General features: G+C 39.1%; 2 protein-coding genes across 2 annotated transcripts in view; one reads left to right on the forward strand and one right to left on the reverse strand.

Moving 5' to 3' along the window:
* LOC143886181 (DEA(D/H)-box RNA helicase family protein) overlaps positions 1-13,821 on the forward strand; it is a 90,091-nt gene extending 76,270 nt beyond the window's left edge. The window contains exons 16-19 of the mRNA XM_077390135.1: positions 9,903-10,001; positions 10,111-10,197; positions 10,702-10,985; positions 13,424-13,821. Of these exons, the coding sequence (XP_077246250.1) occupies positions 9,903-10,001; positions 10,111-10,197; positions 10,702-10,985; positions 13,424-13,442 (489 nt within the window). The 3' untranslated portion in view covers positions 13,443-13,821. The remainder of the gene's footprint in view (positions 1-9,902; positions 10,002-10,110; positions 10,198-10,701; positions 10,986-13,423) is intronic.
* A 1,977-nt stretch (positions 13,822-15,798) lies between these two features.
* LOC143885927 (uncharacterized) lies at positions 15,799-18,738 on the reverse strand. Its single transcript, XM_077389959.1, has one exon. The coding sequence runs from the start codon at positions 18,736-18,738 to the stop codon at positions 15,799-15,801; it is 2,940 nt and encodes a 979-aa protein (XP_077246074.1).
* Positions 18,739-19,037: the final 299 nt, after the last annotated feature.

Genomic DNA, 19,037 nt, shown 5'->3' on the forward strand with positions numbered 1-19,037 from the left:
ATAATTTCCTTTACTTTTTTATCAATAGAATCTGCTATCGTACAACAGGTATAACATTACATTTCGATAAGACAACTAATAGGTTTCCAATTATCATATGCTATAAGAATAATAAGTGAATGTGGTGTAACATTTTGTCAGGTCTAGGCATGTGACATGTTACTATTCAAAGAAGCTAGATTATTGCATCAACTTCCCTTATTGAAAACCATACAAAGTTTAGGTTTAGCTATCACCTGCCTTTAACTTACGAAAGAGGGCGAATGGAGCGATCCCTGCTAGGGAGAGTGAAACAGTCCTGAAGTCAATCATTGAGCGTAACAGTGTCAATTTATTTAGGTTTAAGTTTTCCAAACACTCACACACTCTACATCCTGCAATTCTGTTTTTGGGGCACAACAATGCACATGCAAGGAACACAACTGCTGCCCTGTTTTTGGGCACACAAGGCATGCACACAAGACACCAATTGCGGCCCTGTTTTGGGCACAAAAGTCCACACTCATACACAACTAACTGCAAGTTTTGGGGCACCAACACACAGGTACAACTAACTGCGGGTTTTGGGGCACCAATACACAGACATACACAACTAACTGCTGTCCTGTTTTGGGGCACCAACTCACACAGACAATGCTAGTTGCTGCCATGTTTTTGGGCATAAATTATATACACAGAAAACACTATTGCTGCCCTGTTTTGGGGCATGATTTGTTTTTGGGCACAAAATTATATACACAGAAAACACTATTGCTGCCCTGTTTTTGGGCATAAAAATATGTGTACATAGAAACACCATTGCTGCCCTGTTTTTGGGCACGAAAACACGCACACAGACAACACTATTTCTGTCCAGATTTATGACACATAAATACACTCACAGACAGCGTTGTTGCTGTCCAGATTTGAGATACAAACACAAGCATTTACTATTTACAAAACTGGTCCGTTTTTTTTATCCAAATACATGCAGATACTGACCACCAATCTGGTCCATGTTTGGACTCATGACAAAAATTTATAGGTTCTTATATACTATGATAGGTATACTAGTAGTGATGAATCAATCGTTTTCCCAATATACCATTATTAGTATATAAGTACTGACAAATCAATAGGTTCCTAAATATTAAATACTAATATCAGTGTATAAGTGCTGACGAAAATTTACGGGTGTATACACTCTAGAAGTAGCATACACATGAAAATAAAAGATTTCATGTGCATAACTGGCTGCTAGAAGCATCTCATGAAAATAAAATAAAGGATTTAATGTGCATAACTGGCTGCTACAAGCATCTCATAATTATTGATCCCATGGGAGGTCTGAACTAGCATCTCATGGGAGGTCGAAATGGAGAATGGTCGGAGGACTGGCAGTGCTGCTGCTGCTGCTCCTAATATAATTTTAGATGGAGGAAAGAATGTTGAAGGTGTCTGCAGGTTAAACCAACTCTGAAACCTTCTCCTTCTCTTAATGGTATTTGCCCCAATAAGAGTTTTAGAAATGGCCCTGGTGGTTGGTTTTGTTCCCCTTGCAAATATTTCAATTTCAGATGGCGAGATAAATGCTGTTGGTGTCAACGGTCTAAAACCCCCTCAAAATGGGTGGCTAAGGATGAAGCGGATAGTCGTTGGCCTGATTCAGGTAAAATCGTTTCCTTTGAGGGTAATGAGAGCCCAGCCTTTTCCGTTTCAGGCAAGGAAGTACTTACTCTTATGGACTCCCTTAAATCATGTCTTATAGGGAAAATGAAAGACAATTCCAGGTCTTTAAAGGACCTTTGGATTTGGGCGTGAAAAACCTGGGATTCTCCATCCCTTTCCTGCCCCTGTTCCCTGGCAAAGGATGAGGTTCTCTTTATGTTTGATTTTGAATCCCTGGTGCTAAGATCCTGGCCATGGGACCCGAAGCCCTTGGTAATCGCTTAATCAAGGAGAGGAAGCCCTTTGGGGTAATTTTTATGGTATCCCTTTACATGTTTCGGCTGTCTCAACAGTGGAAGCTTTAGGGAACCTCTTTGGTAAAGTTCTGAAAACTAAAATGGAAGGCAATCACCATCACTGTATGAGTTTTGTCTTAGCAAAAATTCTGGCCCCCTAGTGGCTCTTCCATGGATCTTGTGTTAGAATTAGAGTTTTCGATAAGGTTTATTCCATTGGGATTGAGCTCCAGAAATAACAAATTTTTAAGAATGGTGTATCAGAACCCCTTATGCTCTTGGTCATGCCGATTCGGTTATTTCACCACCATTTGGGGATCCCTTACCCATGGTGGATCTTTCGCAGACTGATGGCAGGTCCCTCGCTGAGCCGTTGTGTTCAAATTTCAAATTCAAAGTTGGAGCTGACAACGACCTTGAGAAAGTACTGATGGGGCCTGCATTTATGAGCAGTGGACAGAGGAGTAAGACCGTTGACCCTGCTCCCCCTAGGGAAAAAGTTTTATAGTCGGATTTTCATGTAAAAGCTTCACAGAATGGCTCTTTTCTGGATGGGACCCTCGAACCCTCCCCCTTTTCAAAGATTAGGAAACCTTTCCCCAGGCACAAAGGAGATTCTTGAGCGCGAATTCCAAGTTGGTGGGTATTCACTCAAAAATTAGGGAAATGATCGACTTCCGAGCTGCTGGGGGATTTGAAGGTTTGAAAGTGGTAACCAAAGGGCACGAGTCTCATCGAAGCACTATGATGTACCTGTTGGAGGTAGCACTGGCTTTGATTCCGGGACCTAGAAAGAGCGGGATGTTCAAGATCCTAAAATCTTTTGCCAAAAGGGGGAGGATCTGATTTGTCCCTTTATTGAATTAAAAGTTGAAAATATTCTTCGATGTTATCTGCAAAGCCCACTTCTGGGGAGGCGTATCCACTCTCCTGGATGGGATGGCTTGCTTACATGCTGTAAATGACAGTAATGAGTAGTAACTACTAATGTTCTTTGGAATTTGGGGAACAATTCGATGGAATCGATAAAAAGGTAAGCTTTAGGGTTTTCTTTTGGAAGCATAGATGGATGATCAAGGGCTTCAAGAATCATCTTCTTGCCCAGGAGGTCGAAGGTAGAATCTTTTCATAGAAATCATGGTGCTGCATTCAATTCTTGATAAGATCAGAGGAATGGTTTATGTCGATGAGTTAGTAGTAGCCAATGCTTTCCTCGTTAGATCTGGAAGCCGGCCAGAGGATAGGAGGCATCGAAGTAATGTACGGCATGTTTCTAGGGAGATGGCCATTTCAGTTCTGGAGGAAGAAATAGAATCTCGATCTTCCCCTGACTTTATGGAAAAGTCTCTGGGAGAGCCTGGCAAGGCTTTTCCGACCTCCTTTCTCCAAAGCTTCCTGGATGAGCTTGGGAAATGTTCGTACTAAATTTTGGGATAAATTTGTGGTGCAACAGGTTTTCTCTCTGTGTAGTGGTGATGTTGTTGCAGCCATGGATCTTCAATGTAATTATCCAGGAGGTAGGGTTGGGGGCTTCTTGTTACATGGTTGATGGAAAATATGACGTATATTACTAAAGTGATCTAGTTAAGACTTTCTGGTTATATTAGAAGAGGACGACGTCACAGAGAAACAGGAATGGCTATTCAATTGGGTAGAATGTGTTGATGTGGTGGTTCTTTGTACTGTTTTGACCCTAAAAACTCAGGATTATAATCCTGGCTATTACTTGTTGGGACTGCTGGTCCCCAATGTAATTTTCATAGATTCAATAAAATTGCCTTCTTTCAAAAAAAATAACTGCTTGTTACAAATCTTCAGTTAATCTCTGTACTTAAATATATACCGAAAATCATATGTTTATATGTAAGAAAACCACATATTTTTATGTGAATAATTAACTGTTGAATTTCTCTGATCAACATGTATTCATTGATACACACCGAAAATCATTCGTATATACATAGGGAAACCACAGACTTTTATGTGAATAAGAACTGTAGAAAATCTTTGGATTAATATGTATTTACACAATCATATTTACACCCATACGAAAATGTCAGATTTTAGGTGCATACATAACTATCGAAAATCTTTAGTATAACCAATCGGTATGTGCGCCGCCGCCGCCCCCCCCCCCCCCCCCCCCCAACCCACCACACACACACACACACACACACATATATATATATGAGGAAAATGATTGTGAGCTTGAAGCTCATATAGCTTATATGAGCTTGAGGGCCCAAACACATGTGGGCCCACATTGTTAGGATGATCCAAAGCATTCATTTGAAAGGCCCTTACATAGATAAGGTGTGTACAAAAAATCAGCTCCATAGGATCATCCTAACCCATCCAAAAGTGGAGGGCAAAATGGACAGACATCGTTTGCCACAAATCTGCCCATTTTTGCCATCCGCTTTTGGAGGGGTTAGGATGATCCAATGGAGCTGATTTTTGGTACACACCCTATCTATGATAGGGCCTTGCAAATGAATGGTTTGGATCACCACAAACAATGTGGGACCCATGTGTTTGGGTCCTCAAGCTCATATAAGCTATATGAGCTTCAAGCTCACGATCATTTTCTTCTATATATATATATGAGAGAACTGTTGGTGCGCTTAAGTTGTTATAACGCCTTCCATTCGTTTAAATGTTTGGGTCCCGCTTAAGCTCACCAATGGGAGGTGTTATAACAACTTAAGCGCACCAAAAAAATGGTGCGCTTAAGCTCACCAACAGTTCTCTCTCTCTCTCTCTCTCTCTCTCTCTCTCTCTCTCTCTCTCTCTATATATATATATATATATATATATATATATATATTTGAAATGGTGAAAGAATGAATTAATAAAGAGAACCGAGAAGGACACACACACAGATATATATATCAGAAGAGAAAAGGAGAGAATTATTTGAATTTCTCCAAAAATTCTATGAGAATTACACATCACTTTTTTTGACTTTTTTTAACAAAGGCACCCATTCAACCCACATATTTTCAATCCTACCCCCTCCTTTATACTTTTTAACAAAGGCACCCATTAAACCCACATAATTTCAATCCTACCCCCCTCCTTTATGCTTTTTTAATTATGGAAACCTCTATAGATTGGAGGGCTAGGATCAGCCTATGGAAATGATATTACGGGCACAACCTATTGATGTTGTGTTCCATCACATGGACGGTTTGGATCAACCTATGATGTGATCTGTACAGTTCTTTGTCTGCCCGTGCATCGCATATATATATATATATATATATATATATATATATATATATAGCAGAAGAGAAAATGAGAGAATTATTTGAATTTCTCCTAAAAGTCTGAGAATTACACAGCACTTTTTTTGACTTTTTTTAACAAAGGCACCCATTCAACCCACATATTTTCAATCCTACCCTCTCTTTTATGCTTTTTAACAAAGGCACCCATTAAAGCCACATAATTTCAATCCTACCCCCTCCTTTATGCTTTTTAACAAAGGCACCAATTAAAGCCACATAATTTCAATCCTACCCACCTCCTTTATGCTTTTTTAATTATGGAAACCTCTATAGATTGGAGGGCTAGGATCAGCCTATAGACATGATTTTACGGGCACAACCTATTGATGTTGTGTTCCATCACATGGACGGTTTGGATCAACCTATGATCAAGGTTTTAAATCTCGGTTTCGGTACGAAATTTCAGACGAAATCTTGTAAAAATTTCACCGAAATTTCGGGGGAGGATATTTCCGAAACGTTTCACCGAAATTTCCGAAATGTTTCACCGAAATTTTACCGAAACGAAACGTTTCGGCGAAGTTTGGTACTTTTCCGACTCACTGTGAATTTCGTTTCGTTTTCCACCGAAACCGAAATATTTCGGCTTTCGTTTCGGCCGAAATTTAAAACCATGCCTATGATGTGGTCCGTACAGTTCTTTGTCGACCCGTGCATCGCACGGGGTTTTTTACTAGTATATATATGTGTGTGTGTGTCGAAAATCATCATTAGGCACATTTATACATGCGGAATCATGTCCTAGAACTAATGAAGATCATGGGTCAAAATCCTAGATACACATATCAAAAATAAAAAGAGAGGGTAACGGGGTGCTTACTTGGATAATATGGAGCCATTGAACTCCCTTCCTCCTTCTCCTCCTCTACTCATCCTCCTTTTCCTTTCTCTTTTTCTCTTTCTCTACTCTTTTTCTTTCTTTCTTTCTTTCTTTTCACATTTTTGGCTCCCACTTGGGTTGGATGAATTTTCCAAACCAAGGGGAGTGATTTAGGTTATTTATAACTTTTTTCCACTTTTCCTTTTCCTTTCTTTTCCTCTTTTAAAATTTAAGATTGTTTGCTTCCCATTTAGTCTCTTAAATTCAATGAGTCATACGTCAATTCTATAGGATTTGGAAAACATATACAATATTACCAATTTATTTTATAATTTAAATATATAAAGCAAAGATTAAAAACTTACCAAAAAGAACACAATCCCGAAATAACCCTATACCCAAATGGTAAATGGGCTATAACTTCATCAAATCACATCCAAACCATGTGATTTGGACCCGTTGGATAGGTAATCGAAAAACCTATTGAATGAGTCCAAAATCAAGTCAAACGGACAAGATTTGATGTCTCAAATTTAAGCTACAAGAAAAATGACGAAAATAAATTAAAAAAGAATAATCTCCCTTCTTTAATTTAGATTTTGAAAGTTGAATATCTCTCCTAATGTTTTATGTGCCATTTATGATTACCAGAAAGAGGGAAAGAAAGTCAACCATGGGAGATTTACCATTTAGGCAAATCCCATGATTGGGCACACTTTCTCCTGATGGCAAATTTGTCCAACCTATGTGGAAGGGAAGATATTTTCCATAGAAAATCAATTACATGGAAAATCTCAAGATCAATTACATCGATCGACGATCTTAGGGGTCTAATTGTGGGTCCATTGGATCAAAAGGCACAAATCGAAGATCTAAACCGTTGATCTTCGATTGTGGAATCTACTGCCAAGATTAAAGTATATTTTTACCAATTTCACCGACCTTTGGTGGGGTTGGCCATTACAGATACGCTTGGTTTTAAATTTCCACCAAAATCGACATGAAACGACCAAAATGTTTCCATTTCCATCCCCACTGAAACATTACCGAAATCGAAACATATACCGAAACCAAAATCGTAAATGCATTAGTGGTATACTATATCGGTATGTGTATATAGTTAAATTTATATGAATTGCATGTGAAAATGTGGTGTATGTATTATACTATTATGTATAAATATTTATCTATAATGTATACTAAGCATGTTTCTTTCTGCTTTCTTTCAAAGAAAAAAGTTTATTGGAAAACCTTTTCTTTATACCTCATGTTTTGTTTTTATAGGGTGGGTGGGGCCCACTATTTTATGCTTGCTATGGTCGGCCTACTATTTTACACTTCATGCAATGAGGGGGTGGGGCCCAACATTTTGTAACCATGCCTAGCATGGGTGGAGGGCCTGGAGGCCACCATTCTACACCTCATGATTTGATGTTGTGGGGCCCACCATTCTACACCTCATGTTTTGATGTGGTGGGGCCCACCATTCTACACCTCATGTCTTTTATGTGGTGGGCCATACCCATGCATAGGGTTGGGTCTACCATTTTACAGCTGATGTTATTGATGGGGTGATGCCAATGTCTTACACCTCATGTTTCATGTTTGTTATGGGATGGGGCCTGCCATTTTACACCTAGAGTTTTGTGGGTGAGGCCCACCATCTTTACCCTAACCTATGCTTAGGGTGGAGCCCACTATTTTACCCGTAATGTTATTGATGTGTGACCGTTAAAAAAAAAAATGTTATTGATGATGTGGGGTCCACCATCTCTATCCTAACATATTCATTAGGGTGGGTCTCACCATCTTACACCTCATGTTGTGATGGTGTGGGGCCCATTATTTTACACCATGCCTAGCATGGTACCAGAAAACTAGTACGAATTATATTTGCGATGTGGTATGTACTGAATGATCAGACATGTACGACAATGGATGTCACTAAGGGTTTGATGTTATTAAACAATTATAGATGAGTCATTATATTGTACTTCATTTATGAAATTAATACATGGAGTGGCTTCCTACATTTTTTTTCCTAAATACTTCTGAGTTTAAAATGAACCTTACTATTCCAGATATGCGGGAGAACGCATGCCACTAGGTATTCGATGTTAATCCATTAGGATGGTTGTCTTGCTTATGTGATGGTTTCTAAGTTTATACTTGTGTTTATTCGAGCAGTTCTTGAAGTTTCATCTTAAATTTCCATCATTTGAATTTGTTTCTATGTTTCTGTATATTTCCATGATTTTACAGGATTTCCACCAAAACTTCAGACTGAGACCGACGTTTTTCCGCTTCTGTGGCAACCGCCATTCATGCTAATACCAAAATTTAAAATCTTGGGCTGCATGGCTCCAATTAGTGTTTGGACATTCATCCAAAATATCAATCACTTCAAGAAGTTTATGATTTTTTCGCTTGGTCTGTCCATTTGTTAGTGGAGTGTTCACACATCCTGTTTGATCTAGTGTGCCATGTTGCTCACATTAAGATTAAAAGATGGTAGAAGAATACTCTACTCTTATCAAAATGAAAAATACATATGTTTGTACCAACTGATGCTTCAATTCCATATGGAATGATTTGGAAAGGGAAAACAACTCAACACGATCTTTCATTAAATGAACTCATGTCATTGTTGACCAATCATGCACAAATGTAACAAAATATTCAAATCCAGACAGACTTGTAATCTGAACGGGACCCAATCATCATATTGAAATAAAGAAAATGGAACAATTTGATTCTCCATTCGAGAAGGAAACGACACTTGGTAATATTTACGGAACAAATGCTTTAAAGCAAATGATAAAGAAGACACCGTACTTTTCAAATGCTTTACAGCAAGATGACCCAAATGGCCACACCATTAATAGCATGAAACATCGTCTTGAAGCGCATATCGCAATGATTTTGTCAAAGTAGTGCATACCTGCAGACTCACGACCTCCACCAATCTCCTTAGTCTTTAGATCATGAAAGAAAAATCATGGTGGTTAAAATGAGCAAGTTAGTAACTTTGCTTACATACATGAGATTGAAAGGAAATTTTGACTTGTAACACAGAAGATAATGGTTCCACCGTTCCAGAGAAGATAATGTTAGAACCAGTAGAAATATCCCCAATATTCTTTGAAATTGTGCGATATTTTACAAGTTTTTTTATAATACGACAAAATCTTGAAAATTTCCATAGATTCTGAAAAATCATCGAGATATCTTTACATTTTATATTTACCAGAAAAGTATCTTGAAATATCACAATAAATTCACGATATTATTTGTTGTCCTAATTTTATTATTGAATTTTATATTTTTTTATGTATTTTATTTTTCCAAAATTTTCTGGATATAAACCAGAAAATAGCAAAAAATAAAATAAAATATCCAAAGATACACCCTTCTTGAGAATTTCCTGTGTAACTTTCGTTAGAACTAGGAGTGCAATACCGACTCTAGAGACTCTAACATCGGTACCGTCGGTTAGGGTGATAGAATCAGATTAAGAAATCTTATTTAACAAGGAAAGCAATACCTATATAACCTGTAATATGATATGATGCTCCCAGATCAATGGCCGAAGGAGTTGATGATTATTTGGTTGCTGCTTTGTGTGGGTTTTAGGGATGATATGCCATGTATAGCTTCTAAAATGGGAATTAAAGTTTTTTTGGAAGATGCGGATGTAAATTGAGATGGGTTTTGTGAAATTGTGAGCTTCCATATTGACCAGGAAAGAAATGCCTAGAAATCTCATTTATACTTTTGTCATCTTCAGCTATATGGCACTGTTTCCTTGAAAAATAGTTGTACTTATACAGTACTTGGCTCTCTTAACAGGCAGCTATGGGGAAGGATCAGAGTGGTGCAAATGAGGTCATCAGTGCTCAGCAGGCAGAGGACCTGAAAATGAAGGAAAAGAGACGGAGGGAGCGCGAGGTTTTTCATTTTTCTCTTACTTTTTAGTCTTCCGTATCTATTTTATTTGTTTGGATGTCATTTGTGGCATAAGCAGATGACATGCTATGGGCTCATTTCTCTTAAACAGAAAAATATGCCCCGGAAGAAACGTCGAAGGTTGGAAGCTGCTCGGGAGATGTTGGAGGATGAAGGACAAACTGGCGATTTGGAACAGGTTTGTGAGTAGATGTGTTAGTATCGAGGTTTTTTGGCCGAAATTCGGCACAAAAAAATCAATTAAATATTTATTTTGAAATTTTGAATGAAAAATTCATTTTGTTCTAAATTTCCCGGATTTCGGCCAAATTTTGGGATATTTCTATAATTTCGGTTTCGGGCCCAACCGAAATTTCGGTATTTCAGCCCAAATTTCAGTATTTCATTCTAAATTTCAAACGGTTAGTATGCATGCATGCATGGCATTTCCAACATAATTCTCGAACTTTTCATTGGTTCTAGGAATGTTCCCCTTGGGTTACCTGTTATTGCTTATTAACAATAATTGTGTGTGTATCTTCTTATTAACTTTCATCTATTTATTTTATCTTCAATTGGATATTTCTCTGTTCAGAGTTTTATCAGTTCATTAATACATGTCAGGTATAGCATTTTTCTGACAGGAAACACCAATACACAGCACAATTTCAGTTTCGAATGATACTAGTTTTTTTTTCTGCAGGGCAATGGAAATGTTAAGAAAGATAAGGCTGGCAAATCACTTGTCAACCTGGGTTATCAACGGGCTAAATCATTGAAGTCCATAAAGAAGGCCCATGAGGCTGGGAAGACTGTGAGGAAGGTGGGCAAAACAATGAAAAACCCTTCTCAAAGATCTCAATCAAGAACAAAAGAAATGCAGGAATTATTTGAGAGTGATATGAGCGAAAGAAAACAAACAAATAAGAGGAGCATTCATGGAGCTGGTACCAAAAAGGTCCAGCGTTCTTTTAAGAGCAAATCACGGTGAGGATCTCCTTGCAGATTATAAGTCTTTTTAGTTTTTATTTTTGTGCATTCATGAGGCAATCTTATTCAGCATGGATTGTGGCATCATGAAAATAACCGTTTTCTTCAATGTTGTTTCATGCGTATGATTTAATTTCGATTCTCTGCTTTATGCATTCCTAACCTGGTCATGTTTTGGTGCAAACCCAAGGGTTCATGGGCTATTCCGAAGAACTTTAGAAGCTCGATAAGTTAGTCTTCAATTTAAAATAGCATTACCAGTCCCAATGTCAGATTAAACATTCAAGAAGTTAATCAAATCATGTTAAGGTATTTACTTTAAGATAGATGTTGAGATAATTCAATAATAAGCTTAAAATCTATCCCAAGCATGCATTTGCAATAACAATTTACACCAAAAAGAAGCAATATCCAAATATGGGCAGTAAGTATGAAAGCTCTGTCGACAAACTGAAAATGAAGAAATTGTGACCTCTAGGGCCCAAATAACAACCACCAAGCCAAAGGAAAAATAGTCTCAAGGATAGGCTAAAGGTAGGCGTGGCTGGTTGATGGTATTGGAGGCTAAGTCAAGTCCAATAAACGTAGAAGCGGTCAAATCTCACCCGGAAGGCGAGCACGTTGCCCTCAAATTTTGTGTAGGGGAGGCCCAAGAAGGATGATGGAGAAGTCGGGAGGGTCTGAATAATCCAAGGCAGTGCCAATCAGCAATATGTCGTGGCCGGTGTGAAGAGATGGTTATAAACCGCACGTGCGCAGTTTAACACCTTTCTTCAATTTGTATCCTCTAGCCTTTAATGTCCAGTGCGCAGTGAGTAATAGGTCAATTTGTACACCCGCCATTCATGCAGTAGTTGGTAATATCACACTTCTCTTGCATCCCCTCAACCCATGTGAGAAAGGAGAGGAGCCCGACAATCAGCTCTTCATCCATTGTTTGGTATCGAGGAAGATAGGAGTGGGGTTCTTGGATGGTTTGGAGTGCATTGTGGTTATTGGATGACCCATTTTGTGGGGCATGGATCCTTTGGAAGGAGAGAAATCTAAGGATGCTCAAGGATAAGGAATATTTGGTGAGATAATCATTTTCCACATTAGTACCTTGAGTTTTTCTTGGGTAGTGTGTGAGAAAGGAGAGGAGCCCGACAATCAGCTCTTCATCCATTGTTTGGTAGCGAGGAAGATAGGAGTGGGGTTCTTGGATGGTTTGGAGTGCATTGTGGTTATTGGGTGACCCATTTTGTAGGCATGGATCCTTTGGAAGGAGAGAAATCTAAGGATGCTCAAGGATAAGGAATATTTGGTGAGATAATCATTTTCCACATTAGTACCTTGAGTTTTTCTTGGGTAGTGTGTGGAGACTTCTATCGAAGTTGGAATGAGATCAGCTATGGAGTGAAGCTCAAGGAGAAAGAATTCTCTAAAATGGGTCCCACCATCCCCTCTCTCTTAAATTAGCTTTGATGGTTACTGTTAGGTAGCTCGGGCCTGACTGAAAAAATGGAATGTTCAGATATGACAATGTGAAATTGTGAAAGCCCTGGGTACTTTGTGGACTCTGTTGAAGCTGAATCACATGCTCTTCTTGCCAGCATTTAAGTACTTCCAGCAGATCTGGGTAGGAGATTATCGATGGATGACAAATCGGTTAATTTTACATCTTGAGTGCTTCATCGTAATCTGAAGCCTTGGAGGTTATAGGTCGTTTTCTTCTTCTTCTTCTTCTTCTTTTGTGGGGGTGTGGTATGCAGGGTTCAGGTGTTCATTTTTTTTGGATAGGTAAGCTCGGCTTGAACCTCCGACCTCTATGTCAAAGAACGAACCCTTGACCATTGAGCTAGAGGCTCAATCCCTAGTTCAGGTGTTCATTTGTGCATGTATTCAGAGGGTCCAACAATGTTGTGTATTCATTGGCGAAAGAGGGTGCACGTAAGACTGTTCTCACCTTTGGACAATCTCTACGTCTTTTTTTTAATTCTGGTTTTTTTTTCCGGAGAATTTTTTTCTTATCTTTCTATAAATGAAAAGGAAAAAGAAAATACCATGTCGAAACAGAGTAGTGAGCCATATGTATGGTTTGAGGGCCGACTTGGATGGTGAAGGCAAAGTACTTGTTGAAGAATATTTGATGACGAGTGGTTGAGAATATGAATGGTTTAATTTAAACAAATGTGGTTAATGTCTTGTTGGAATATAAACTCTCTTCTGCTTAACCTTTAGAAAAAAAAAAAAAAAAAAACACTCTCTTCTGCTTTCCTGACTAAGGCTATTAAGGAATTAGACTGGATTGCTGTGTGTTTGTATCTGCAACCAACAACTTCAAGGCTATTTTCTTACAATTAGTCTGAAATGAATTTTATAAGCTAAAAGTATGATCACATCCACACATATTATCAAGAAGGGTCTCTGATTGCTTCTTTGAATTATCTTTCCAGGTACAAGCGCAAGAAGTGAGATCTCTCTGAATTTCACTTACAGATCCTGCGAAACGGATAGCTAACTGTTGCAGCCTGTTATATTTATGACGGCGGACCTTTTATGGGGTTCTCATTTTTGTCCAAATATCATCGCTCCATGTAAGTGCAGAAATATATAATTTATTATTCGAGGATGTGTAATCAAATCCCTCGCATTGTCACACTTTTCGAGTCCTGGTCTGGTGTAGTTGCATCAGATTTCAGGTCAAAGAACTTTTCAGGATTTATTAACACATCTATCATATTTCTGCACAAATAGAAACTATGGAGGTGAGTGTACAAATCCAGCATATAGCTGAGGTTGTGATGTAAGCTTGATGTAGCGCGGCCGTAACCCAAGTTACTATTAATGTCGATTTCTCTGGCATTCCCTACAATCAAATCTCACTGAGGCTCCGTTTCTTTCGACGTAAAAAAATGGACATCAAATTTGTTTTATGTTCATTTTTTACAACATAAAACAAATTTTACGCCCATTTTTATGTCAAAAGAAATGGAGTCATCGTAAAAATGGACGTAAAATATGTTTTATGTTCATTTTTACAGCATAAAACAACAAAATTTATGATCATTTTTATGTCGAAAGAAACGGAGCCTAAAGGGTTGGTTACACACGAAATTTAGGGTTTTTGAAGGGGAAGGGAGACAAGCGAGAAATTCTGTTTTTTGCACTTTTTTGTTGCGCTTTGCCTTGGCTTTCTTTGCAAATATATACCATTCCATTGGGCTAATGCCTTCTAAACCTTGCCCTTTGTGGGCTGAATCACAAGCATTTAAAGATGGACTTTGTCCTAATTATATAGGTAAGACATTTGGATGTGGTGTTGGAAATGCCCTTTTAATCAATTCTTATAAAAACCTAACCAGGGATGGATAGTCCAAAACGGATTGAAATCAGTTTAATACAAACAACAAACGAGCTGAGAGAAATTCATAATGTAACAAAAAAAGTATAGTAATACGGCCAATGGATCAATTAAATAGATGTCAACTTCCTACTTCCAAGAAAGAGATTTTATAGAACTGTCTTTGCCGAGTGGTTGAGATGGCTCCAACCATAAGAAAGGATTTTTCAATAAAATGAAGAGAGAATGAGAGACAATTGGCAGGAAAAAAATATTAGCAAAGTGGAGGGTATTTTTTTGCAAGGGAATATTGGTCAATATATTTTAACCACATGTTGGCCCAAATGGATAATTATGAGTTGCATTTTACAAAGGAAAAAATAAAGTTTCACCCCCTCAACTTTCTAACCCATTCATCTATTACCCTCAATTAGTGGAACCGTGTGACTCAAAACAAAAAAAAAACACAAAAAAAGATGAGATGTACACTATATGGGAGTGTCCCAAGGAAAAATAGGGGGCCAATATATCATTTCTCTTTCATCTTATTTACCTTCTTTAATATTTTTCCCAAACTCTATTTATTCTTATTTAAATAAAGTTGAATTTGTGTTTGATTTGAGTAAACAAAAAAACATGGCCAATTTCACTACAATCAAGTGTCAGCCAGTTTAATCTAATTTTTTGAATATTGATATAATCAAATGCTTTAAAAACTCAGACTCGAATGATAACTCGGCCATGGTAAATGGCATAAAAAGGATTTGACTCGGGTGAGCCAATGATTGAACTTGTCACTTTCCCTCACTGGCTCCTGCAAGTTAAAGGAGTTTTGATTGACTTAGTAAGGGAGCATGATGGTGGTTATGCATGATCCAAGTTAAAGGAGTTTTGTTGAATTATCTCAACATCTATCTCAACATCTTTCCCTCACTCGGGTGAGCCAATGCTCCTGCAAGTTAAAAGAAATCTGTATGTTGGTTATGCATGATCCAAGCAAAACAATGGGTGCGTCCACACCCAAACCAAAATAAAAGCTGATCTCATGTGGGTGGGCCCTGCTAAGTTTCATTAGATTGGGCACATCCTTTTTTTCTGGGATCAATTCATATCATCTTTTACCCACAACCAGATCAAATACTACTTAATGTGAAGACCCAATTCATTCATTTTTTGTTAGAAATATTTTATGACAGATATACAGATACATGAACCCAGATTTCACTGGCTGAAATGGCCTCTATGAAACATTAAAAAAGAGGTGAGATGAAACAATTACACCTATATTTTCTGGCAATCAATCTAATCATATATCCATCCATCCACCCTTATTCAATCTGTTTTAACTAAAGTCCCTCCCACATTGCTAATGGAAACAATCCCTCTTCTGGGCTAATTAACTAAGCATAAATTCTTCTGATCACCAAGGCAGCAACAGAGACCTGAGAACCTTGGGAAAAAAAAAACTTGGACACCTCTTGCCTCAAACTAATGCCATGAAGTCTCCTGTTTGTAACCAAGCATGTTGAGTTCCCAACCACACTCTGGTTCTTTTCGTTTCAGTGTCATCCCTGTAGACTTCATCTGCTCCTCCATTAAACTGTTTTGCCCATGAACAAATAGCTGCCTGAAGCTCCCCATTTCCCTACTCTCACCCTCCATCGATGGGATGCCTGAATTCAAATCAAAGCCAGACCTTGGAACCCCACCTGATGGTGCACCCATTACACTCATAAGAAAGGATGGCCTTGAGAAGGACGGCGGAGCTGTTGAAGATGACCCCAATATCTGTGGTATGACAGTTGCTCCTCTGGAATCTACCATGTAAGGGACAGAGTTGGGTCCATACATATCTGGAGGGAGAGACATGGTGGGTCCCATTGCGAGGCCGTTGTAGCCGTATCCTGCAAGTGGAGCAGGTGCATAAGCCAGCACAGGGCGGGCCCCTGCACCGCTTTCCACTCTTACCAAATTAGCACTCATGGCAGAATCCATACTCGGTCCGTTTGGAAGAAAGGACCGAGTTCGGTTGACGAATTCCTTTCTGTCGACGTCCATTCTCGAACCCATGATCAACACACCAGGGTCATCTAGTTTAAGGCTTCTATATGTGATTTTGTCTTGAGATGATGATTTATCCAGCATAGATTGTCGGCCATGAGAATCGCGGGTATCTAAGAAAGACGGGTTGTCATTCAAATCAATGTTTATCATGGAAGGATGCCTTGACGATGAGGATAAAGCGGGCGATGGGCTACGGTTACCATTTTGAAGGTGATGGAATTGTCCATCCACCCTTTGATCCAATAATGGAAATGGGTAAGTATCGTCATTGTCACTAAGGCGGTTGAGGTCCAACTTGAGCCGTTCCGCCCTTCTTGAACTGACTTCGAGAGAAGAGTCTCCTGAAGGAAGGCCAGATGATACTGGGACTTGTTTTGTTGAAACCAGATCGATGGCTGCATCATTGTCACCATCAGCAACATTCAGATCAAATTTGAGGAAATTCTGCTTCGATTTTGAACTGTGGCTGCTTGCCTCACCATCCAGAGTTCTTCGAGGAGATGCTGGACGGAAGGCACTTGTTCTTGCGGAACCCCTCCACCCTAATTCCCCTTCAAAGTGCAAAGGGGTAACAGGCAACCCAGGAGCTCCTTTAGAAATGGCAACAACAGGGATGGGTGTAGACAAGGTGATTGGCTGATTAAGGGCGGGAATTGGGCTTTCTATTTCCTCAGCATAAACATCATTTAGATCAAAATCACATCTTTCTTTTTCAATGTTCCCAGTTGATTCTCGAGCAAATTTTGCGAGCTCAGATGAGTCTACATCCTGCATTCCATCTTGAGATTCAATGTCAATGTTTGAAATTTTCAAGCGCTTCACTTTAGCAGAGCCACCATCAGGAAAATCTTGTTCTGTTGGCAATTCATTCTCATTGGGATGTTCCATCATGGCCTCACCCTGTTCGTCTTCCACGGAATCAGGGCTACCCGACTGCATTATTTCGTGCTCCGAATTTTTATCAGAAGAGGAGCTACATAAAGGTTCTCTATAATCCACAACCTCTCGCTCCACTTCTTTAGCGACTTGCCGAGCAACTTCCAATGCATCATCCACCCCATAATCAATTTCCATTTCTGACCTCCTATCCCTCTCATCCAGGTCCCTTGAGATCACAGGATCATCTCCCCTGTTACCGTTCAAATTCGATATGGTAACAGACTCTTTAAAATTGCTACATGTTCCAAAAGGTTCCTTCCTGAGAAAAGAAGCCTCTGGACTCTCTGGCTTTCCAAGGATACACCCATTGTTAGCCACATCCAGCGACACCTTAGGATAGCAATCACCAGTTTCACAGCTAAAATCAGACACGGTCCTCCTGGGACAAGATTCACCCTCTTTGGCATCGATAGGAACAAGCTTTTCGAGTCCAGTAGGTGAAACAATGCAATTTTCATTCTTGCTGAATTTACAAAGGCTATTTTTATTCATGCCCATCTCAGTCTCTATCTCTTTTGTTTCATTAGTGGCATCTTTTAACTTGGAAACATCAGATAATCTGTCATCAACATTTCTATTGCTTGGACTTGGAGAACCATGTGTCCCTGTGGAGGTTATTCCTTCTCCTTCTGGACACCGCAAAGCTTTTTCAGTAACAGACGAGCTTTCTTGAGAAGTGTTTGACACGAGAGACGAGCACAGTGAACTCAAATCCTCTGGAATCCCATTAACATCTGCCGGATTTGAAGTGGCCGGCGGCACATCCTGGGTAGGTGAAGATTTTTTTACATCCTTGACTTCAATCTGGGAAACAACTGAACCTCTAGCAGACTCTACATGACTGGTTCCATCACAATTTGTTTTGGAAGGTGACAAATCACGATCACCCTCTGTGGTTGTGTCCACATCAGCTGACTTAGGTTCCTCGCCACAGAAAGCCCTTCCTTTCTCTACATCCTGACAATCTGTGTCTTTATCCTTCACCTGATTCCAACTATCATACAAGGTTTTTGCCTTTTCCTGGACTTTTGAGCTCCTGTGAGAACAGAGTTGCTTGACAGTGACCCCAATTCCAGCTGCGATTGACTGCTCATAAGATACAGGCAGCTTCTCAAGTGCTCCTAATAATGAATTGATTGATTCTTCCACAAAATTGTTGTCGTCATCAGTACACTTTTGAGCTTCCTGAAGCCACTGATTGACAAACCAAAGTCCTTCTAACCGAATAAAATGGATAAGACAATCCTTGTTTTCTGTGGCCGCTAAGATACCTGCAACACTTGACCATTGTCGGGCTGTGTCACCTACATTCTTACTAACAAAATCTTTCTCCTTCTGCATAACAGCAACCAACTCTTCAACTCTTGCAAGGGTTGTGAATCCATCTTTCATCTCAGTGAGGGTAAAGAAGTCTTCGAGCGTCATATTGATTTCATACAGCAGCTAGGAGCTTACAAGCTTCAATATGGTATGTTTGAAAAATAGTAATATTCCCATCATCTGCTTATTCAAGTTGCGGCAAGAGGAAAGTTGAAATACGATTGCAGTCAAGATTTAGGACCAAGGCATGGGCATTAGCTGATAACCTACTCTGATTTAATGTAGTATTTCCAAAAGCAAGGATAATTTAAGCAACAACTTAATTTAACAATTGAATTCCATGATAACAAACCAAAAAGCAACTTTATAATTCAAGAATTAACCAATCACATACACTCTTGATG

The sequence above is a fragment of the Tasmannia lanceolata genome, unplaced genomic scaffold, assembly GCF_043159265.1.
Source record: "Tasmannia lanceolata isolate RefF3 unplaced genomic scaffold, GAP_Taslan_0.1 ptg000011l, whole genome shotgun sequence".
Taxonomy (NCBI): Eukaryota; Viridiplantae; Streptophyta; class Magnoliopsida; order Canellales; family Winteraceae; genus Tasmannia; species Tasmannia lanceolata.